Here is a 24,250-nt window from a genome sequence, read left to right on the forward strand (position 1 = left end):
AAATATTTTCCATAATGTCAATATCCACAGATGACAATGGGGACTACGCCGGCCAATCCAAGGGACGCAGCCATGCGGTAGACTGAGATAGCAATATCACTTGCTCCCTCTAATGCATAAATGCGTCCCTTGGATTGGCCGGCGTTGGCCACTCGTGTAGAGGAGCCATTAACCTTTTCGACGCTGTGTCAAACGCCAAACTCAGACGCCACGTCACCGAAGTGTCTAAACTGAAATTGAGCTTTATGCATATGCACGTAGGTCTTCTATGGTGCTCTGTGGTCAATGACGGATTAATCCGTCGTCGGCGTTGGACCTATGTTGGGCCTACCTTCCGTAGACCTACGGTGCGGATATATCCGTCATTGGCGTCCAAAAAGTCAAAACTCCAAGGACCAATTACAAACAAAAAAATAAAAAACAAAGTTATAATAAATAACGAACCCTTTGCCCAAAACACTCACCGTCACCACTCTTTATTCCATAGATCCTAACCACCGACGTGGGTTTAAAACAAAATAGCGGGGAATAAAGTTGCCTACTAAAAAAACTAGCTTTGTTTCAATATATTTTATTTCAATTTACACATTAGCTTTAGCAAAGGCTTTAGCAATCACTTACAATATATTGGAAATGATTTAGCAATTTTATGATTCATAAATTACCTACAGATTTTATGTCAATATCGAAAATGATGATTAAAATTCTTTTAAACGTTCTATGAACCGTGTTGGTAGTCAATTGATTGCATCTAGAAAATGACGTCACACTTAAAAAAAACTCTTCTTATTACATATCAATAATATCTTTAAACTATACAATCAGCCTAAAAAATATAAGCAGACAATTCTTAGACTATCAAATACTTAAATAACAATTAGCTTCCTTTCTCAGTCTTTACCATGGTCACACACAACCATAAAAAAGATTCTCTGATAAAATAAGCGGTTCAAAATAAAGGACCACTTACTTGGTACGATTTTGGCCTAAAAAAATGATATCGTAAGCGATATTTGCCAGGCGATTTTAGTGCAAACTGTTCACGCATGCACTAAAAGAAACTCGCCTATAATTAAATTATCCACTATGGATCCATTCAAATAACGAAGACGGCAATTACCTTTGGCCATTGGTGGTGCAATATCGTGCGTATGGTTCATATGATAATAGAGTTAGACCAAGATAAGTCTGCAGCGATAGCCTAGACTGCGGAAGTGTTATTTTAAACGTCAAAACTCTATGAAATTTTGACGTATAAATAACACCTTTTACACCTGCAGTCTAATCTGTCAAAATCGTTGCAGAGTTATCTTGGTCTCTATACTTTTTCTCGCGTTACGAAAATCGTATTCTCAAAGTGAAAAACTCGTGCCATGTAAATGACCTATCTAGGTTATCAACGACCCTTTAGGGCAAATTATATTTTCCTACTTAACATAAAACATTCACTCTTCATCCGAGTCCGATTGCCGACACTTCTCTTTGAGTTTGTCATATTCATTCCTCCTAATCAGATCCTCTTTAATCTTCTCCATATCACTAACTAAGCTGCTAACTTGCACATTCTCCAACTTTTCCTGACTGATCGATTCAGCGTCGCTATCGAGTCCTGAATCATCGTCTGACTTAGGCTCACTCTTTTCCTCGTCTTCTGAAAGAGAGAGGGCGCTGCTGTCTTCAGATTCGGATTCGGATGGCTTGTCGAGTCTATAGGCTTTTGGTACGCGATCCTCGAGTCGCTTACGCTTGTGGGACCCGGCACTCTCTTGGGGGCTGTCCGATCTCTTCTTTCTCTTCATACTCTTTGCTATCACTCTCTTCTGATGATCCAGTTGCGGGAAGAGCTCTGAAAATAACGGATATTACGTAATACTATTTATATTTATGTATATTTCTAGAAGTGACAGTTCAGAATTCAGGGGTCTGCCAGTTGTCTGTTGTCTAACAGTGAAATAGTTTCATTCCATACGACTGCGCGCTTTTGTAAATGAAATTATAGTAAAATAAACATAATACATACTCCCAAATGAAAATAAATAATTCGAAACCAAGATAACTTCTCAATCAAAGCCGGTCCAACTAAACACGTTGAATAAGACAGGATTCGAGCTTAGACAACACTTAACAAAGATTTGTGACGTTCTCACACAAAGGGTACCACTTTTTCTGGGCGCCTTATAAAAAACCGAAGAAGTGTCGGTACCTTTTGAATGAGAAGACACATTAAATTTAATATGGAGCCTTGCCTTTCAACCATTTTGTCAAAGCCGAGACCTGAGAAGATTTAAGACTAGTGGCTCTGTGAGCTGTAGACCTCGCGAGCAGAGCTTGAAATAACATGGTGCTAAGAGCTTTAAATACACCGTGTTTTTTTTGATTTCCGTTAATTTCAAGGGTGCATTCCTGAGCTTAAATCAAGTAACTTTCTCAAAGACACCGATGTTCTAATTAAGTCCATTTCGGAGATAATCCATAATTTATTTTTTTACTATAAGGCCTCTACAAGCGTGTACACTTGCCTTAGGGCCGGCTTACATATTGATTAGTGTTTAGAATGAGTTCATACATTTGCTACTAAACTTAAGTACAATCTCGGTCGATTGATGTACGAAATGACATTGATATGTCACAGATTTCAATTGTTTGGTTGAGTTAAATGTAATGCCCGTGTTACAACAACGCTATATGCTACATTTAATTACTTTTTAAACAAAAAAAAAACAAAAAAGAAAACAAAAAGAATTTTTTTTTTTGAAAATTAACTATGCCATTTAGTTCTTATAAACGTACTTAACTATACCCCGAAGTTAACGGAATTCAATAAAAACACGGTGTATAGTAAATTAAAGAAAAACAATACGAAATTTATGTGTAAAAAAATACAAAAAGTTATAACATCCCAGCATACAATTACTGGGGATCGAACCCAGACCCTCTGTGCAAACAGAAAAAGCGAACGTTTACAAACTGAGCCAAATAGTTCTTAGATGGGTTGACGAAATTTAGCTACTCCTTCTCAAATTAAAATTAGTTAAAATTAAATATCTAAATACCGCCTAAACCAGCGATAATTTTTTTCTGCATTTTTTGCTATTAACTCTGTAAACATGTTTCAAAAAGAAAAAAGTCTTATGATATCGATACGACTATTTGTTTAGGCGCCAGGTATCACGACTCCGCCATTTTTTAAAATTTCCAAAAACCGGATTGACAAAAAAATTTTATTTAGTCATAAAATTCGGTCACAAAATTTCACGAGAATCGGTTAAGAATTGCGACCTGTAGAGGAGAACATCCGGACATACGAAAGCAAAATGCCCGAGTCAAAACGTAGACCTTCGCTTCGCTTCGGTCAATAAAAATGTTTGCAAAATAAAATACTTCGGGCATTTAAAACGCTTCATTCTCTCCGCTGCACTGTTGGCAATGACAAATTAAATAAACACCAGCAAAAACTGTTCAACTTGTCCTTCTCTTCTCTGGTTTATATAAGACAAAAATTATATTCCAGATACCTACTAAAATAATAATCTATGTAAGCGTTTCTTAAATTTTTAGCCATTTTTATATATTGTGACCTTATTGCCACTTTTGTGTAATTTCTATTCAGGATCGCGAGCCCTTTTCATCCTTATAGGAAAAAAAAGTGTCCTAAAATTTCCATACATTTTTCAAACTTTCCTTTTTGTTACCGCCATAAAAAAGTATATGGGGAAATGGTAACACAATAGGAAAAAAACTCTGGGACATTTTTTTATCCCATTAGGATCAAAAGAGCTCGTGATTCTGAATAGAAATAAGAAATAACACAAAAGTGGCAAAAAAGGTCACAATATATAAAAACCGGCCAAGTGCGAGTCGGACTCGCACACACACGAAGGGTTCCGTACCATTATCTATAAAAACGGTCACCCATCCAAGTACTGACCCCGCCCGACGTTGCTTAACTTCGGTCAAAAGTCAATGTTGTATGGGAGCCCCACTTAAATCTTTATTTTATTCTGTTTTTAGTATTTGTTGTTATAGCGGCAACAGAAATACATAATCTGTGAAAATTTCAACTGCCTAGCTATCACGGTTCATGAGATACAGCCTGGTGACAGACGGACGGACGGACGGACGGACGGACGGACGGACGGACGGACAGCGGAGTCTTAGTAATAGGGTCCCGTTTTTACCCTTTGGGTACGGAACCCTAAAAATGGCAAAAAATAAAAGAAACGCTCATCTACATAGTTATTTAGGTACTAAAATTACCGTTCGATTGCCTAATTTTGCTGTAATTTTAGTATTTGGGATATCAACACTGTACATTAATGTCCGACACACAGGGTTTGTTGTAGATGGCGCATACCGACATGAAGCGTTTTAAATACGCCAAACCAACTGAGAATAATAAAACCTAAGCTCATAACTTACCATGGGCCTGCGCAAGCGCTTGCTCAGCCGCGTTCATCTCAGCTTCTTGTATGGAGTGTCCTCGCGCAGCCGCCAAACGGGCGCCACGGAAATATACACCCACTGTGTACACCCGTGTGTTGGTCGGCCCGAGGCACTCGATCACCCTGTAACATGATACTTGTCAGACACTGCACTATGAAGTGTTTATGAAGATACTGAATTAGAGCGCCTATGACGCCTAAGAACCTATCAAGTAGTTGAGGAGGTCTGTGCATGAAACACGTCAGAAACAGGGAGTATTAAATTACTGCAATGTTCTGCCTCGAGAGTGTAGCACTAGTGCACATACTAAACAATAGAGTAACTTATACATACTAGGTATTAAATCGTTTTTTGACCAGTTTTCACTATGATAGAGGCAAGAGTGATAGAGAGGCAGAAACCGAACTTTCGATTTTTGTGTTTCGCGGTAGGCCTTGTGATTGTGCTAGTGACGCCCTCTACGCAGAGTTTTGCGTAATATCCCCTATTGAGTGATTTGTTTGCTATTGCAGACCGCGACATAAGTAAATATGTTGAAAAAAAATTGTCAGGTGTAGTGCTTAGACGAGACTTGTTAGATCACCGAATACGCGCATCGACAGAAAAATAAAACTTCTTTCAAGCTTTTCTCTGCACCTCCTTCAGCTAGGCTAGCTAATCAACTTCGGAATTGCACCATTAGTGAAAGTTGTACAGTATGATCTACGCGTTCACTTCGTATGTATGGCTAATGGTCCCCTGTAAAATGACATAAGAATAATAATTACTTGTATAGCGGTATGTCTGTCTCGCCGGACCGCAGCGTGAGGCAGAACTGCTGCAGTTTGCTCTTGGGGTCGTTCCAGTCCTGATTCAGGATGAACTCCTGCAGGCGCGGGAAGAGGCATGCGATGCAGAACGCCTGGCAGTAGTCAGGAATGAAGTATAGTTACTTGTATAGCGGTATGTCTGGCTCGCCGCCCTCCATGGACCGTAGCGTGAGGCAGCACTGCTGCAGTTTGCTCTTGGGGTCGTTCCAGTCCTGATTCAGGATGAACTCCTGCAGGCGCGGGAAGAGGCATGCGATGCAGAACGCCTGGCAGTAGTCAGGAATGAAGTATAGTTACTTGTATAGCGGTATGTCTGGCTCGCCGCCCTCCATGGACCGTAGCGTGAGGCAGCACTGCTGCAGTTTGCTCTTGGGGTCGTTCCAGTCCTGGTTGAGGATGAACTCCTGCAGGCGCGGGAAGAGGCATGCGATGCAGAACGCCTGGCAGTAGTCAGGAATGAAGTATAGTTACTTGTATAGCGGTATGTCTGGCTCGCCGCCCTCCATGGACCGTAGCGTGAGGCAGCACTGCTGCAGCTTGCTCTTGGGGTCGTTCCAGTCCTGGTTGAGGATGAACTCCTGCAGGCGCGGGAAGAGGCATGCGATGCAGAACGCCTGGCAGTAGTCAGGAATGAAGTATAGTTACTTGTATAGCGGTATGTCTGGCTCGCCGCCCTCCATGGACCGTAGCGTGAGGCAGCACTGCTGCAGCTTGCTCTTGGGGTCGTTCCAGTCCTGATTCAGGATGAACTCCTGCAGGCGCGGGAAGAGGCATGCGATGCAGAACGCCTGGCAGTAGTCAGGAATGAAGTATAGTTACTTGTATAGCGGTATGTCTGGCTCGCCGCCCTCCATGGACCGCAGCGTGAGGCAGCACTGCTGCAGCTTGCTCTTGGGGTCGTTCCAGTCCTGGTTGAGGATGAACTCCTGCAGGCGCGGGAAGAGGCATGCGATGCAGAACGCCTGGCAGTAGTCAGGAATGAAGTATAGTTACTTGTATAGCGGTATGTCTGGCTCGCCGCCCTCCATGGACCGTAGCGTGAGGCAGCACTGCTGCAGCTTGCTCTTGGGGTCGTTCCAGTCCTGGTTGAGGATGAACTCCTGCAGGCGCGGGAAGAGGCATGCGATGCAGAACGCCTGGCAGTAGTCAGGAATGAAGTATAGTTACTTGTATAGCGGTATGTCTGGCTCGCCGCCCTCCATGGACCGTAGCGTGAGGCAGCACTGCTGCAGCTTGCTCTTGGGGTCGTTCCAGTCCTGGTTGAGGATGAACTCCTGCAGGCGCGGGAAGAGGCATGCGATGCAGAACGCCTGGCAGTAGTCAGGAATGAAGTATAGTTACTTGTATAGCGGTATGTCTGGCTCGCCGCCCTCCATGGACCGTAGCGTGAGGCAGCACTGCTGCAGCTTGCTCTTGGGGTCGTTCCAGTCCTGGTTGAGGATGAACTCCTGCAGGCGCGGGAAGAGGCATGCGATGCAGAACGCCTGGCAGTAGTCAGGAATGAAGTATAGTTACTTGTATAGCGGTATGTCTGGCTCGCCGCCCTCCATGGACCGTAGCGTGAGGCAGCACTGCTGCAGTTTGCTCTTGGGGTCGTTCCAGTCCTGGTTGAGGATGAACTCCTGCAGGCGCGGGAAGAGGCATGCGATGCAGAACGCCTGGCAGTAGTCAGGAATGAAGTATAGTTACTTGTATAGCGGTATGTCTGGCTCGCCGCCCTCCATGGACCGTAGCGTGAGGCAGCACTGCTGCAGCTTGCTCTTGGGGTCGTTCCAGTCCTGGTTGAGGAGGAACTCCTGCAGGCGCGGGAAGAGGCATGCGATGCAGAACGCCTGGCAGTAGTCAGGAATGAAGTATAGTTACTTGTATAGCGGTATGTCTGGCTCGCCGCCCTCCATGGACCGTAGCGTGAGGCAGCACTGCTGCAGCTTGCTCTTGGGGTCGTTCCAGTCCTGGTTGAGGATGAACTCCTGCAGGCGCGGGAAGAGGCATGCGATGCAGAACGCCTGGCAGTAGTCAGGAATGAAGTATAGTTACTTGTATAGCGGTATGTCTGGCTCGCCGCCCTCCATGGACCGCAGCGTGAGGCAGCACTGCTGCAGCTTGCTCTTGGGGTCGTTCCAGTCCTGGTTGAGGATGAACTCCTGCAGGCGCGGGAAGAGGCATGCGATGCAGAACGCCTGGCAGTAGTCAGGAATGAAGTATAGTTACTTGTATAGCGGTATGTCTGGCTCGCCGCCCTCCATGGACCGTAGCGTGAGGCAGCACTGCTGCAGCTTGCTCTTGGGGTCGTTCCAGTCCTGGTTGAGGATGAACTCCTGCAGGCGCGGGAAGAGGCATGCGATGCAGAACGCCTGGCAGTAGTCAGGAATGAAGTATAGTTACTTGTATAGCGGTATGTCTGGCTCGCCGCCCTCCATGGACCGTAGCGTGAGGCAGCACTGCTGCAGCTTGCTCTTGGGGTCGTTCCAGTCCTGGTTGAGGATGAACTCCTGCAGGCGCGGGAAGAGGCATGCGATGCAGAACGCCTGGCAGTAGTCAGGAATGAAGTATAGTTACTTGTATAGCGGTATGTCTGGCTCGCCGCCCTCCATGGACCGTAGCGTGAGGCAGCACTGCTGCAGTTTGCTCTTGGGGTCGTTCCAGTCCTGGTTGAGGAGGAACTCCTGCAGGCGCGGGAAGAGGCATGCGATGCAGAACGCCTGGCAGTAGTCAGGAATGAAGTATAGTTACTTGTATAGCGGTATGTCTGGCTCGCCGCCCTCCATGGACCGTAGCGTGAGGCAGCACTGCTGCAGCTTGCTCTTGGGGTCGTTCCAGTCCTGGTTGAGGAGGAACTCCTGCAGGCGCGGGAAGAGGCATGCGATGCAGAACGCCTGGCAGTAGTCAGGAATGAAGTATAGTTACTTGTATAGCGGTATGTCTGGCTCGCCGCCCTCCATGGACCGTAGCGTGAGGCAGCACTGCTGCAGCTTGCTCTTGGGGTCGTTCCAGTCCTGGTTGAGGATGAACTCCTGCAGGCGCGGGAAGAGGCATGCGATGCAGAACGCCTGGCAGTAGTCAGGAATGAAGTATAGTTACTTGTATAGCGGTATGTCTGGCTCGCCGCCCTCCATGGACCGTAGCGTGAGGCAGCACTGCTGCAGCTTGCTCTTGGGGTCGTTCCAGTCCTGGTTGAGGATGAACTCCTGCAGGCGCGGGAAGAGGCATGCGATGCAGAACGCCTGGCAGTAGTCAGGAATGAAGTATAGTTACTTGTATAGCGGTATGTCTGGCTCGCCGCCCTCCATGGACCGTAGCGTGAGGCAGCACTGCTGCAGCTTGCTCTTGGGGTCGTTCCAGTCCTGGTTGAGGAGGAACTCCTGCAGGCGCGGGAAGAGGCATGCGATGCAGAACGCCTGGCAGTAGTCAGGAATGAAGTATAGTTACTTGTATAGCGGTATGTCTGGCTCGCCGCCCTCCATGGACCGTAGCGTGAGGCAGCACTGCTGCAGCTTGCTCTTGGGGTCGTTCCAGTCCTGGTTGAGGATGAACTCCTGCAGGCGCGGGAAGAGGCATGCGATGCAGAACGCCTGGCAGTAGTCAGGAATGAAGTATAGTTACTTGTATAGCGGTATGTCTGGCTCGCCGCCCTCCATGGACCGTAGCGTGAGGCAGCACTGCTGCAGCTTGCTCTTGGGGTCGTTCCAGTCCTGGTTGAGGAGGAACTCCTGCAGGCGCGGGAAGAGGCATGCGATGCAGAACGCCTGGCAGTAGTCAGGAATGAAGTATAGTTACTTGTATAGCGGTATGTCTGGCTCGCCGCCCTCCATGGACCGTAGCGTGAGGCAGCACTGCTGCAGCTTGCTCTTGGGGTCGTTCCAGTCCTGGTTGAGGATGAACTCCTGCAGGCGCGGGAAGAGGCATGCGATGCAGAACGCCTGGCAGTAGTCAGGAATGAAGTATAGTTACTTGTATAGCGGTATGTCTGGCTCGCCGCCCTCCATGGACCGTAGCGTGAGGCAGCACTGCTGCAGTTTGCTCTTGGGGTCGTTCCAGTCCTGGTTGAGGATGAACTCCTGCAGGCGCGGGAAGAGGCATGCGATGCAGAACGCCTGGCAGTAGTCAGGAATGAAGTATAGTTACTTGTATAGCGGTATGTCTGGCTCGCCGCCCTCCATGGACCGTAGCGTGAGGCAGCACTGCTGCAGTTTGCTCTTGGGGTCGTTCCAGTCCTGGTTGAGGATGAATTCCTGCAGGCGCGGGAAGAGGCATGCGTTGCAGAACGCCTGGCAGTAGTCGAGGTTCTGGGGAATGTAGACTGTATGTTTTTATCAAGTCTTCTAAGGGTAACCTATCAATATTGCGAAAAAAAATTGTATAGTTTGTAGAAGTTTGAATGTGACCCTTCTAAAAATTAAACAGTTAAAAAAATCGGTTCGGCCAAATGTACATTTGACAAAAATTTGGTTATTATTAGTGGTAAGTGAAATAGCTATTTGAGACTACAGCTTCTGTAAGTCGATAAAGATTTTTAGCGAAATCGTAGCTTATTCGACCGTATTCGATATCGATTCAAGTCCAATAAATTCGGTTATTTTTCTTCTAATTTCTACGTTTCTTTGATCCGACGACTCTTTCCTTAAAAATCGTGATAGTAAAAGATTAATGGCGTTATTCAAAACGCGTTACTGGCCTGAATTAGCTATGAATCGTTTGTCTTTATCTGTCATTTTGACTTATGTATTTGCAAGAAAGAGATAAAACATAATTTAACTAAATCAGGTCCGTAAAGATGAATAAGGGGGTAAGACTTTCCATAAATATCATGGTTTCCTTAGGTTACTTACTTTATCGATATACAGAGCTCCGAGGAAAGCCTCAAGCAGATCAGCCTTGTGCTTCTTAGTTGTGGGCTTGGCCTTCGGGTTGTTGTAGATGGCGTATTCCGACATGTTGAGGTCGTCACACACCATCGCTTGTGTGCGGTTGTTTACTAGCGACGAACGCAGCAACTGTAGGAAAAAGCGCTTTCATATTCACTTTTTATAAAATATATCCACAGTCAAACTCATACCCCACAGTCAAACTCATTGTTGAGTTTTGCAAGGCTATGCCTATTTTTAAGAATAACTGTATTTTTATTAAATAAATAAATAATAAAGAGAAATAACGATCTCACCAGGCATGCAGCGGTTGGTGAAGGTACCGCTCGGCCGATCGCAATCGACACTCTTAGGGCCACTTGCATCATTCACTATCCCAGGGTTAACCGGTTAAACCTGGAGTTACCAGTACAATTTGACACTGGGTTAACGGTTTGACCGGTTAACCCCGGGTTAGTGGGATGGTGCAAGTGGCGCTTAGAGACATTCTTTCACCAGGCCGCTGAGGTATTCTTGAAGGACTACATTATGGGGTTCTTAAAATAAATAGGGAGTGTAGTAGTGTAGTGCCTGTTGTTTACATCTGCTAGCCCATAGATTTATAAGGCATAGATCGAGTGTTCGTACATCCCTAGTGAAGCCATTTCAAGTGCGACGTCACGTCGCACTCGTGTCACCGTATTCGATCGGCCCTGGCAGTACTCAAGGTCACGTCGGTTTGTGTACACCTCTCGTTTAAAAATCAAAAACACAGGAAAAATGGTTGTTTGTGCATTGAATGGGTGTCACAACGCATCATATCATAAAAACAAACCGACTTACGTTACATTTCACGCGGAAGTATAGAGTTTAATGTGATATTTTTACGTAATCGTAACTATAAAAATCCAATGTTTCATCAGCCGCCATTTCTTGTAAATGTTGCCAGTGTAGTGAATATTTTTTCCTCAAAATGGGACATGACGTTTACATTCTAAAATGAATACGCTTAATTGAAGTTCCTTGTATAATTATATAAAAAATTTATATTTTTAAATATTTCATTATTTCTTTTTAAATTATGTAGTAATTTTATGCACATTTTAAATAAAAAATTGTAAAAATATATCCATTTTTTTATTTAAACCTTATTTCACAAAGGACAGAAATGCAAAATTCCTTAAATAAACACAAAAAGCTTTTGCTATTAAATCTACACACAAATTATTAATAACCAAGTGTTAAGGATGTTGTTAAATCCCCCATTTTGAGGGAAATATCTATATACTGGCAACACGTTTTTGTATATGTGTGTGTGTTACTGAGCGTAAAACACGAGCGTTCCACGCACACATCGATCGTGTTTCGGCTTCACTTTTGGCAGGTTAGCCGTAAGGGGACTATCTGTCTATGCGTTATTAGTTTAAGTGCTAGCCTATTATTTCTGTTTTCTTTTGTATTGTTTTCTTTTATTGAGGTGTGCAATAAAGAGTTTTTGTATTGTATTGTAGTGTACCTACAAATTTTTAAAGGCTCGGCAACGTGAATATGGCAGTCCTAGAGTGGAAAGCATCCATAAGCGGGCTTGTGTGACACCAACATGTTGTAAAAATATCAGTCCGACACGACTAGTTGGAGTACGGTGTCCAGGAACTCTGTTCGGAGGAAGTGAGAAGGGTGCACTCACAGACAAGTGGCCCTCGTGGTGGTCGGGGAAGTGCCGGTAGAGCCGGTCGGACACGACCAGCTGCAGCACGGTGTCGCCCAGGAACTCGAGCCGCTGGTTGGAGCCGAGGGTTAAATGTGTGAACCCGACGGACCGGTCGGTGAACGAGCGAGCTAAGAGACGGATGTGCTTGAACTGAACACCTGGATTACACAAGAAAATGTTAATCATAAATGTATATGTTGCAACAATACAAAAATATTTCAAAGGAAAATTATTGTCTTTGAAACTAAAAGAAATCAGCGATGATTTGGCACTCTGACTCCAATGTGTGCCAAGTAAATCTCGCACTCAACTACTTTTCACTGTGTCAGTCAGTAGGCCCAGTCCCAGGGTGGCCAGATATTAGGGGCGGCAGTCTATATGATCGTTGCTGAGAAAGAGGCGGCTAGTACTAATTATATGGGGCCTAACTAGAGCGGCCAAGACTGCAAATCCACCACTGGTGTCTGTAAATGGTAAATGTCTTTAAAATATATGTCTCCCCTGACCATGTTCACATAATGAACCCGAAGAACATAATTGATTCACTCTCAGCACATTTTGCCTTAATTGCCTTGTAATCTTAATAGAGTCCTCAAACTTCTTACAAGCTTCTGTAGGAATCTGAAGTCCCTGGTGTACTTGCGGTGCGGCTGTTGTTGCAGGGGGGTGAGCTCTTTCTTTGTTCCACAATTCTAATAAGTCTGGCTCGTAGTACCACAACGCTAGGGAGAACACACGGTGTGTGAAGAATGAGCCTTACCTATAGAGTCCTCGAACTCAGTAAGCTTCTGCAGGAACTTGAAGTCCCTGATGTACTTGCGGTCGCCGAGCGGCTCCTGCTCTTGCAGCGGGTGGCCGCGTTCCTTATTCCAAACTTCTAATAACTCTGACTCGTTGTACCACAGCGCTAGAGAATACACGGAGTATGAAGAATGAACCTTACCTATAGAGTCCTCGAACTCAGTAAGCTTCTGCAGGAACTTGAAGTCCCTGATGTACTTGCGGTCGCCGAGCGGCTCCTGCTCTTGCAACGGGTAAGCACGTTCCTTATTCCAAACTTCTAACAACTCTTGACTCGTTGTACCACAGCGCTAGGGAGAACACACGGTGTATGAAGAATGAGCCTTACCTATAGAGTCCTCGAACTCAGTAAGCTTCTGCAGAAACTTGAAGTCCCTGATGTACTTGCGGTCGCCGAGCGGCTCCTGCTCTTGCAGCGGGTGCGCGCGTTCCTTATTCCAAACTTCTAACAACTCTGACTCGTTGTACCACAGCGCTAGGGAGAACACGCGGTCCGCGACCTGACACGTGAAAATTAAACCTTATTATATACAAATTTACACTATATTTTATTTTCAACGCTGACGAATATTGGCACATCGAGTTTATGGGTGAAAAAGTAACATACCACATGCAAAATTATACGAATAGCGCTTAACTGAATTATTTTCTCACCTGTAGCGCTCCATCGAGAAAGAGCGCGCCCATGAGCGCCTCAAAACAGTTGGCCATCGCGTGCCGCATCACCACGTCGCGGCACAGGTCCGAGCCGTGCGCGTACAACATGAACTGCTCCAACTCGATATTCTGAACAAAAAAAAACAACGGGTTGCACTCCGGGAGTGCCGGCAGAAGTGAAAACTCAATGACATTGCACAGCGCCGCTAAAGAAGTTTTCACTATGTATAATTGAGGTTAACGCCATCTAGCGTTATTTCGTCACATTACTTGAAACCCATCACTGTTAGTACTCGAGTTATATTAGTACCAGTTAGAGGGAAACTCGCTAGATGGCATTTAAATCAATAAAGAAAAACTCAATGACACGTGACATCACGTCTTACGAATCTTACCTGTCGCGAGTTTAACATTTTTTCCCCATCACAAAAAGTGCACAGCGCCGCTAAAGAAGTTTTCACTTCAAATAAATAATGACATACATCACTGCAGGAGCAAGTAGTAGTAGGTAAAACGCGACATCAAATAATTTAAACGAAATCGCATCGTCTGTTTGTCTCTATGGTTGATCTGGTTCTCAAAGCTCAAAACAATAATAAGGAGTAATCATAAAAAGTACTATGAGGTCCTGTTAGTGTTGGTGATGACTGATGACATAAGAACATTCAGAAGTTTATGCAATATTCAGGATGTGACTGACATTTCATGAGCAAATTTCCCCACAATTCCTCTCTCATTCTCGTTTTGTTTGCTAAAAACAAAACTATCTTACCTTAGCTAACTTGGCCAAATTCTGATTCTGCATTATAGAAGCTCGATAAGTTGCCAGACCACCTTCCGCCAATCCATGGAACATTCGAAACAGATGTATCGACGATAGGAACTCCACGACGGCATCGCCTAAGATGTCTCGTCGCTCATTCTTATGTTTAAATCAAGTAAGGTAAGAACTACCTTACCTTAGCTAACTTAGCCAAGTGCTGATTCTGCACTATAGAAGCTCGATAAGTAGCCAGACCGCCCTCTGCTAATCCAGGGAACATTCGGAACAGATGTATCGACGATAGGAACTCCACGACGGCATCGCCTAAGAACTCTAGCCGTTCGTTGTGTTTTATTTCTGACTCTGTCTCGCTATGCTTGCCGAAACGGGACATAATATTGATGAGGGTTACGATACCTGGAAAAGATAACAAAATTGAATTTCTAAAGATGTCATTTGCACGTGGAGTGCGTGTGTAGTATACATTTAGGGGTGTGTAATGATCCGTATAACAATTTTTGATATATTTTCAAAAGATATAACAACTTTTGATATAATTTCATGGTGTATAATCACTTAAGCGGTATAATGAACTTTTGATATAACAACAAAATAACTATTTTCATGGGGTATAATGTTTAATCGATATAAAAGCTATTCGATATAACGTTTACTGGATATAATGAATATTTCTTATAAGTATTTATGGTATAATGTATTCAAATGTATAAAAATAAGTTGAGGTGTGTGTGCGTAAAAAAGTAAAGTAATAAAAAAAGTCGGTTCTGGCTACCGCAGCACGCTCGCTTCGCTCGCTCGGCTCGCGCGCTGTAGGGTCGCAGTTCTACCAAACACTCCTCCTCGCTTCGCTCGTCGTCGTACCTAACTGAGACCTGCCTTAAGTTCGAATACGTAGGTTGTTATAATAGTAGTCAATATTACAAATTATACCAGTACTACATTATGCCAACTGAGCGTTATATCGAACATAATTATATCACATATACGTTATACGCTGTTAATGTTAGATTAGAAGTTGTTATATTACAAGTTCATTATACTTGACGATAGTTAGACTCTCTAAGAATATACCATGTATTGTTATAGCAAAAGTGCATTATGTCCCTCAATCGTTATATTGAACTAAAAATATATCAAAAGTTGTTATATGGACCGTTACGCACCCGTACATTTGTAAATCTCGACATTCTCGACGCACCAGAAAAGTTCCATACCAGTCAATGTCAAGGATTACAAAACATGACGTAAATAACTTCACGATTGCTTTCTGTGAATTTAGGTTAGGGTTAGAATAACGTTGGCAAATGCATGGTCACCATCCTAAGGCATGAGAACTTTTAATAATGAATGGCTAACCTAACCTAACCTGAAAATAAACAGCTGTGCGATCGACAGCAATAATAATGTGACAGATCGATTGCTGTGCGCAAAGGCCAGAATGGCATTAAAGTCTTAAGTTCCCAAGGCTCGAGGCAAATGCACAGTCATGATCCTAAGGCATGAGACAACTTTTAACCTCGTAAGAACCACCATTTAAAGTTTCCCAATTTTTAATTTGAACCTTATTCTATAAGTAAATTGGAACGAATTTCGTTTGTTTTAAACAGCCATAAAACAAAAGAAAGCTACTTTATTTGGTTCATGAAAGGTTCAAATTAGATTGCAACGAATATGTACATTCTAATGTACATTTAGTCTCAGGAGGACAATAATGAATGAACCTGAAAATAATCAGCTGTGATTGCAACTTTACAGATACATTTCTTATTATATTAATTAGATTCATCCTTCAATACCCACCCTTCTTCCTAGTATAATGTATCCTCCGATCTCCATACTCCGGCTGACGTATACCACAGTTAGTGAGACTATTCCTCGCATGATCAGGATTGGTTCCGAAGTTTTCTCTATACGATGGATGGGTTAGTGCCGTTTGTAGCAATGCTCGTTGTTTGAACACGTAACCCATTTGTTCTTCGAGACTGTCTAGGGATTTGTGGAAACGGAGATGGCGGACTAATACTGGGATCAGCATGGCGTGCTGAAAATATAAATAATAAACTCGATAAATTGAGTTTTCGGTTTTGTTACCAATAACAAGATATGTTTGCATACGCGATTGCTCAGTGAGTTTGTTTTACATGAACTCAAATCTGCAAGTTTTTAACTTCAACTTCAAATCACTTTATTGCCAAAACATGATAAGTTGATGGTAGAAAAAATAATAGCAATACAAACAATATATAAATTCTATGTAAAGTATGTACTAACTTATTCTTAAGGTTAAGTACTAACTTATTGTCTACTCTATAAATAGGTAATAACATTTAGCAAGACATGTTAGCCGTGGGTACCAAGCTCAGCATGTGCTAGACTGGTGTCCAGCGCTGGTTTTCAGTTTGGCCCCTTTTTATTGGAGGTCTGAGAGGAAGTACATGTTGATCATTTTTTTAAATGTAATGATAGCTTTATCTGCACTATGTCACACTCATGTATGTGGCCGCGGTAGTGGAGCCCCTTTGAAGAAATATCCACAGTGATGTTTCTCTATATTTTACTTTGCGACTGCAAGTACCTATACTGCAACAATCTCTACCTAAGGGTGGTATTCCATCTGTCCAATAACTTGGTCCAATGTCATTGCGTCTCAGTCTCTCATTAAGGGCCACTTGCACGATTCACTAACCCGGGGTTAACTGGTTAAACCTGGAATTACCATGGTTACCAGTAGAATTTGACATTGGGTTAACGGTTTAACCGGTTAACCCCGGGTTAGTGGGATGGTGCAAGTGGCGCTAAGCAAGTTAAGTTAAGCAAGTTAGACAAAATACATATTGGACAAAGAAATTGTACAGGTGGAATACTACCCTAACGGTTATACGTAGGTTGCCCTGAAAGTTTCGGGAATTGCATACTTAGGCACGTATATTTGACATGTGTTATACCTCTTTGTTACAAGCATAGTCTCATTATTCGAAAACACTGGCCACTATTTTCAATTGTTTTTTAAAGTCGTTGAGTCGCTGGTGAAAATGGAGCTGTCCCGCGAAAGTTTTAGAGCAATGATTTATTATGACTTTAAAAGTGGTGTTCCGTAGAGGAACAGATTAGTATTAATTACTTTCTATGCATATGTAAATAGGTATTTTTCTTACATACAAAGCAACACAATTAGGAAATAATATATTTTCGTGTAGTAGCTAGATATTTGAACTGGCAACTGCATTTATCTCAAAAGCCCTTCCGGCGCGACACAACCGCGCCACCTAGCGAGGATAAAAAAGCTCTTCACCTGCCGTTAAAACTAATGGCCGCGTTCGACCCGCGCTCCGATTAAAATAATTCATATATCGGTTCCCGTCGCTGCGATCTAAGTGAAAATCAACCAGAGACTAATTAGTGACCCAGTGCCCCTTATGGATATATGCAGCTGTCGATAAAGCAGAGGATTTCCCAATCATCATACATAGACCACCACGTGGTACGCCAAGGTGCTGCTGGATTTATGTAAGTTGCTCTCAATTTATCTCGGCTACATAGTTTTTTGATCCGTTCGATCCGGATCTTTCTTTCTCTGGTTGTGTTGCTCTTGTATTTTGCGATTTTTGCGGTATTTCGTACCCAGTTTTTTCGTTTAGACACGTTTGTAGTTCAATTTAGTATTGTCATTGTCGCCATCTTTGTCTCGCAAAATGGTTCCTAACCCTACAGACGGCAATACTGAAGCCGACACATCGTGTATTACACAAGACATATTCGAACGAGATCTAATTCTCGACGAATTAAAGAGAACGTTACAGTTCGCAGCGACAAATACAGATCAATTTCGTTCAAGAACGACAGATTTAACAGTGCATCAGCGAAAGTTTACTAAGATTCAAACTAAAATCGAAAAAGCGTTAATTAAATTGCAAAGCTTCAACAAAGAAGCCAATATTAAGATTCGTAACGATTTTAATGACTTGTATTACGCGATAGTTACACATTTAAATAACCTAAAGGAGGTAGACGTAGAAAGGCGTCGCGCGAGCCGCGCGCTTACCCCCAACGAAACGCTTAGCAACGATCGTCGAAATTTACCAAAATTATCGCTTCCCGAATTTCACGGCGAACCGACTGGTTGGCCTGCCTTTTTCGATTTATTTCAATCGCTGGTACACAATAACAATGCTTACACGGATGCGGAGAAGTTTAGGTATTTGCTCCTTTCTGTCAAAAACGAGCCACATAATTTAATTAAGTCAATTCCCATAACGGAAAGTAATTATGCAATTGCGCTCGATATTCTAAAATCCCGTTATGACAATAAACGCATTATTGCATCACAACATCTAGATAAGTTGTTCGATATAGATATTTGTTCCGCGCGATCAGCTGTTGCCATGAGAAATTTACTTAATGTTTATCACGAAAATATAAAGGCGCTCGAAGTCATGGATTTTCCGGTTAAGGAATGGGATTTCGTTCTGTTAAATTTATTATTACGTAAGATTCCCGTGAATACGCGAAAAGAATATGAACGTTCCTTAACCAACCCGGGCGAAATACCTAAAGTTCAGGGCCTAATTACTTTCCTCGAACGCGAACTTTCAGCGGAACAGATGATTTCAGTTTCCCACACACAGTCCACTCGAAACAATTCCTTAAGTAGTAAAAATAACACAAATATAATTTCAAATCAAATAACACCCAAGCGTGTTTTTGCAACAAGTACGGCGTCAGCTCAAAGTCGACCTTATGCCGATACAAATAAGGTTCGATCTTGCTTGAAGTGTAAAGGAATGCATTCCCTCAATAAATGTTTAGAATTTTTAGACCTATCGGTGAAAGATAGATTTGCATTTGTTAAAACAAATAATGTATGTTACAATTGTTTATGCCCCGGGCACGACTTAAGGAATTGTAAATCAAGTTTTAAATGTCGTAAGTGCAATAAACGACATCATACTTTAATTCATTTAGAATCAAACATTCCGCAGCCGATTATCAATGAAGCTACGGAATCAGTTGCCGTCTCGCTCGCTCTTACGGAGCAGCCCGGCCCTAGCGGCCCGTCAGCAGTTCACGGCGTGAATGAACAGAGTTTAGGTAGTTTAGGGAAACAACCTAGCACGGTTTTATTATCAACAGCGTTGGTTGACCTTTATTACGAAGGCAACAAAGTTGCGACGATTCGATGTATGGTAGATGGGGGTTCACAAGCAGCTCTGATTACAGAATCGTGTATGCAACGACTCAATTTACCGCGACAACATGTTAGCGAACCGCTGGTCGGTGTCGGCGACTTGCCGCTGGAACCTAGGGGTACCTTCGTGTGCTCAATTTCGCCTAAGGGCAAACAAAATCCAATCATTCCGTTAGAGGCGTCTATTCTGGCGAAGTTAACCCGTCAAATGCCTAGTGTACCACTAGCACCTCTCGCTGATTGGCCTCATTTGCAGGGACTCGCTTTAGCCGACCCTGAATTTCACAAACCTCAGCCGGTCGACATGATACTCGGCGAGGACATTTTCATGGATATTGTTCGCGATGGCATTGTCAGAGGTAAACCTGGCACGCCCACCGCAATTAATAGTGTGTTTGGTTATTTGCTAGGAGGTAAAGTGAACTTTACTTCCAATGTTTCGACTCCACGCCATACTTGCTTTACGTCGTTTGACAACGACAATCTTCAGAAGTTTTGGGAGCTGGAGTCAGTACCAGAGTTGCGGAGTTACACTCCCGAAGAAAAGCTATGCGAATCCTTTTTTCAAAAGACGCATACGCGTGATGAAACAGGGCGATACGTGGTCGCTCTGCCATTCAAGCCCGATGCACCGCCGCTCGGCGAGTCTCGGCAAATTGCCCTAGCACGATTCCATAAATTGGAATACCGTCTAGAACGTAACCCCCAGTTGAAGGCGGATTATCACGCTTGCCTCCAGGAGTACGTGGATCTCAACCACATGGAGCTCGCGGACGATAACCCCCCCGCTGGCGCGAGTTATTACATACCCCACCATTGTGTGTCAAAAATTTCCGAAACTACACGCACACGCGTAGTTTACGACGCTGGGTGTCGCACGACAAGTGGACACGCGTTAAATGACACTTTGTTAACAGGTCCTAAGTTACACTTAGACATTGTTGACGTTCTTCTAAAATTCAGAGTGCATAACATTGCATTTTGTTCCGACATCAAACAGATGTATCGCAATATTCTTGTGCGTGAAAGTGATAGGGATTTTCAGCGCATCCTTTGGCGCCAATCGCCCGAGGAGCCTCTGCGCGATTATAGGCTTCGTACCGTTACCTTCGGTATAAGTAGTTCCCCTTATCTCGCCTTGCGCACAATTAAACAGCTAGCTCACGACGAAGGTGAGCGTTTCCCGCGCGCCTCCCCAGTCTTACTCAATGACGTCTTTGTTGACGATGTGGTAACCGGTGCAGATACCACAGCCGAGGCTCTCGCTCTGCAGCAGGAGCTGATAGGTATTTGTGCCACGGCCGGGTTCGAATTACGTAAATGGCAAAGTAACTCGCCAGCTATTCTCGCTGTTACGCGATCCCCAGATTCTCATGGTGAGCGGCGCGAAAATGTTCATTTTGCCGAAATGGAAAATGACAAAGGGGTCAAAGTCCTTGGACTTCAATGGAATCCGGGATCAGACTCATTTAGTTTCAAAGTACAAAGTACTTCTCGGGCCTGTACGAAGCGGGCTATTCTCTCGGAAATTGCAAAAATTTACGACCCACTCGGGTTATTATCTCCGGTGACATTGTTTGCCAAACATTTAATTCAATTGCTATGGTTAGCAAAGGTTCCTTGGGACTCCGAAGCCCCTATCGATATAGTTAACTCATGGACGAGTTTTGTTAGCGAGCTCCCGCTCTTATCTCAAATTTCATTTCCTCGTCATATTTTTAATACTGACGACTTCCATTCAATCGAAATTCACGGATTTGCAGACGCAAGTCAAATTGCGTATGCCGCCTGTGTTTATATACGTCTTACGGACAATACCGGTAAGGTTCAAACTTATTTAGTCATAGCTCGAACCCGCGTAGCTCCACTTCGGATTTGCCTTACTATTCCGAAAATGGAATTAATGGGATGCGTGATCCTGTCAAAATTGATAGAAAGAGTAATGCGCATTTACGGTGATCGCATTCGCCCCAATCAAGTGTACGCGTGGTCAGATAGTTCCGTCGCGCTCGCGTGGCTTAAGTCACCCCCGCACGAATGGAAAACGTTTGTCTCTAACCGCACCAGTGAGATTTTGTCCCGTGTCCCGGCGAGCTGCTGGCGTCACGTCCCGTCAGCTGACAACAGCGCTGACCCGGCGTCGCGCGGTCTGCTGCCCGCCGCGCTCGTACAAAATGACTTGTGGTTCCATGGTCCTACATGGCTCCAACAAAGTCACGACTCCTGGCCTATACAAAAACCGGTAGTAAACACAACGGAAGAAAAACGGAATAAAATTGAATCAACAAATATTAATTGCGCATGTGTTTCCACATTGCCTACTTTCCCGGACGATGATACTCTTATTACGCGATTTTCGTCGCTAGGTAAATTAGTTCGCGTCACGGCATTAATATTTCGTTTTTACCACAAATGTAGAAAACATAAACAAACGCTCCCTGAGTACATCACCGTACCAGAGTACCACTTTGCATTAAAGCGACTTATATTGATTACGCAACAACAAGTGTTCGAAGACGACATAAAAAATATCTCGTCAAATAAATCCCCTTCCTTACGTTTGCGGCGTCTCGCGCCTATTCTAGATAGTGAGGGATTATTACGCGTCGGCGGACGTATTCATAAATCATTTTTACCTTATGAATCAAAACATCAATTAATTTTACCTAAAAGACATCCTCTTACAAATCTTATTATTGACGATACTCATATACACGAATTGCATGCCGGTCCGCAGTGCGTGCAAAACTCGCTCTTACAGCGATATTGGATTATTTCAGGTCGCGATATTGTGCGTCTACGCGTGCATCATTGTATTCCATGTTTCCGCGCACGCCCTACCCGCGTGCAACCTCGCATGGGCATGCTTCCCTCGGTCCGCTTGCGCCCCGCGCGCGTATTTAGTAAAACTTCGTGCGATTTTTGCGGGCCATTTTACGTTCGCGCTAATAAAGTTCGTAATGCAAAAATAATAAAATGTTATGTTGCGGTTTTCGTATGTATGAGCGTTAAGGCTGTACATCTTGAATTAGTTTCCGAACTTTCCACAGAAGGTTTTTTAGCTGCGTTGCGACGTTTCACGTCCCGCCGAGGATATTGTACAGATATATATACCGATTGCGGACGTAACTTTGTTGGTTGTAATAATTACCTTAAAGAATTATACGCGTTCTTACGTAACGATTCGGTCATGAGCGCTCTCAACCAACAAACTTTAAAACAAGGATTAACTTGGCATTTTCAGCCACCGTATGCTAGCCATTTCGGTGGACTATTCGAAGCGGCTGTTAAGAGTTTCAAAACCCATTTATATCGCGTAATAGGTACACAGACGCAAACATATGATTCTATGCACACGCTGACCTGTCAAATCGAAGCGGTACTTAACAGTCGTCCTCTCTGCGTGTTAAGTTCAGACTCTTCCGATCCGTTACCTCTTACGCCGGCTCATTTCTTAATCGGCGAGCCCTTAACGGCCCTACCGGACGTTTCTTTGATCGACGAAAACCCTAGTCGTCTTACGCGCTGGCGCTGGGTACAACAAGCTGTCCAGCATTTCTGGCGTAGATGGAGTCGTGAATATCTCCATCAACTGCAGCAGAGTACAAAGTGGCTTCAAGATCGCGGTCCCGCCATCCGTGAAGGCACTGTTGTTGTGGTATGCGATGACCACTTGCCGCCGTTACAGTGGAAACTCGCGCGCGTTCATGCTGTCCATCCGGGCACTGATCACGTTATTCGCGTCGTAACTTTAAAAAGTGGGAACACATTGTTCAAACGACCCGTAGTTAAGGTCTGTCCCTTACCCTTAGAATAATTTCTACAATCGTTACGACTTTTAATGTTAGCATTTAAGTTAGGTATAAGTTTCTTTATCTTGTTGAACTTTCGCATGTTCTTTTAAAAGACACTACGTGTTTTTAAGGTGAGCGGCATGTTCCGTAGAGGAACAGATTAGTATTAATTACTTTCTATGCATATGTAAATAGGTATTTTTCTTACATACAAAGCAACACAATTAGGAAAGAATATATTTTCGTGTAGTAGCTAGATATTTGAACTGGCAACTGCATTTATCTCAAAAGCCCTTCCGGCGCGACACAACCGCGCCACCTAGCGAGGATAAAAAAGCTCTTCACCTGCCGTTAAAACTAATGGCCGCGTTCGACCCGCGCTCCGATTAAAATAATTCATATATCGGTTCCCGTCGCTGCGATCTAAGTGAAAATCAACCAGAGACTAATTAGTGACCCAGTGCCCCTTATGGATATATGCAGCTGTCGATAAAGCAGAGGATTTCCCAATCATCATACATAGACCACCACGTGGTACGCCAAGGTGCTGCTGGATTTATGTAAGTTGCTCTCAATTTATCTCGGCTACAAGTGGATTAACACAACAACAATGTGGAGACCGATTGACTATTGCTTTTAGTAGTGAAGCACCTTCGAAGACGACAATATACAGGTGGTATTCGGAATTTCAACGTGGCCGTGTGTCTCTTGCGGATGACGTACGTGAGGGTCGACCGAAAACTGCCGTTACCGATCAAAACATCGATGTTGTTCGCCAACTGATAAAAGAAGATAGGCATGTTACATATCGGGAAATTCAGGAGACTTTAGGCATTGGAATGAGTCAGGTACAAGTTATTTTACAGCAAGAGTTGGGCGTGCGGAAGTTGTTTTCCCGGTGGATTCCTCACTTGTTATCTGACGACCAGAAAACGGTCCGTGTCAATTGGTGCCACAAAACCCTAAAAAGATTTAATGGAGGAAGCTCAACTGCCGTTTTTAGTATTGTGTCAGGTGACGAGTCATGGATTTACGCATATGAGCCTGAATCCAAAAACCAATCTCGAGTATGGGTTTACGAAGACGAGCCGAAGCCAACAAAAGTTGTTCGTTCTCGCAGCACGATCAAAAAAATGGTAGCCACGTTTGTCTCCAAATCGGGTCACGTGGCGACTATTGCTCTTGAAGATCGAAGAACTGTCAATGCCGATTGGTATATAGG

The 24,250-nt window shown here is 43.9% G+C and overlaps 2 protein-coding genes across 2 annotated transcripts in view; both read right to left on the bottom strand.

The window, feature by feature from the left end:
• Positions 1-650: 650 nt before the first annotated feature.
• Positions 651-24,250, bottom strand: part of LOC134796793 (ribonuclease 3) — a 33,581-nt gene continuing 9,981 nt past the window's right edge. The window contains exons 11-19 of the mRNA XM_063769014.1: positions 15,850-16,090; positions 14,225-14,445; positions 13,263-13,394; positions 12,937-13,108; positions 11,784-11,965; positions 10,082-10,246; positions 9,378-9,538; positions 4,420-4,565; positions 651-1,846 (exon numbers count right to left, since the gene is read on the bottom strand). Coding sequence (XP_063625084.1) covers positions 1,446-1,846; positions 4,420-4,565; positions 9,378-9,538; positions 10,082-10,246; positions 11,784-11,965; positions 12,937-13,108; positions 13,263-13,394; positions 14,225-14,445; positions 15,850-16,090 — 1,821 coding nt within the window. The 3' untranslated portion in view covers positions 651-1,445. The remainder of the gene's footprint in view (positions 1,847-4,419; positions 4,566-9,377; positions 9,539-10,081; positions 10,247-11,783; positions 11,966-12,936; positions 13,109-13,262; positions 13,395-14,224; positions 14,446-15,849; positions 16,091-24,250) is intronic.
• Positions 13,288-24,250, bottom strand: part of LOC134796683 (uncharacterized) — a 398,919-nt gene continuing 387,956 nt past the window's right edge. Inside the window, exon 14 of the transcript XR_010144987.1 lies at positions 13,288-13,301. The gene's annotated coding sequence lies outside the window, so the exon portion shown is untranslated. The remainder of the gene's footprint in view (positions 13,302-24,250) is intronic.

Source organism: Cydia splendana, chromosome 14, assembly GCF_910591565.1.
Source record: "Cydia splendana chromosome 14, ilCydSple1.2, whole genome shotgun sequence".
In the NCBI taxonomy this organism is placed as follows: Eukaryota; Metazoa; Arthropoda; class Insecta; order Lepidoptera; family Tortricidae; genus Cydia; species Cydia splendana.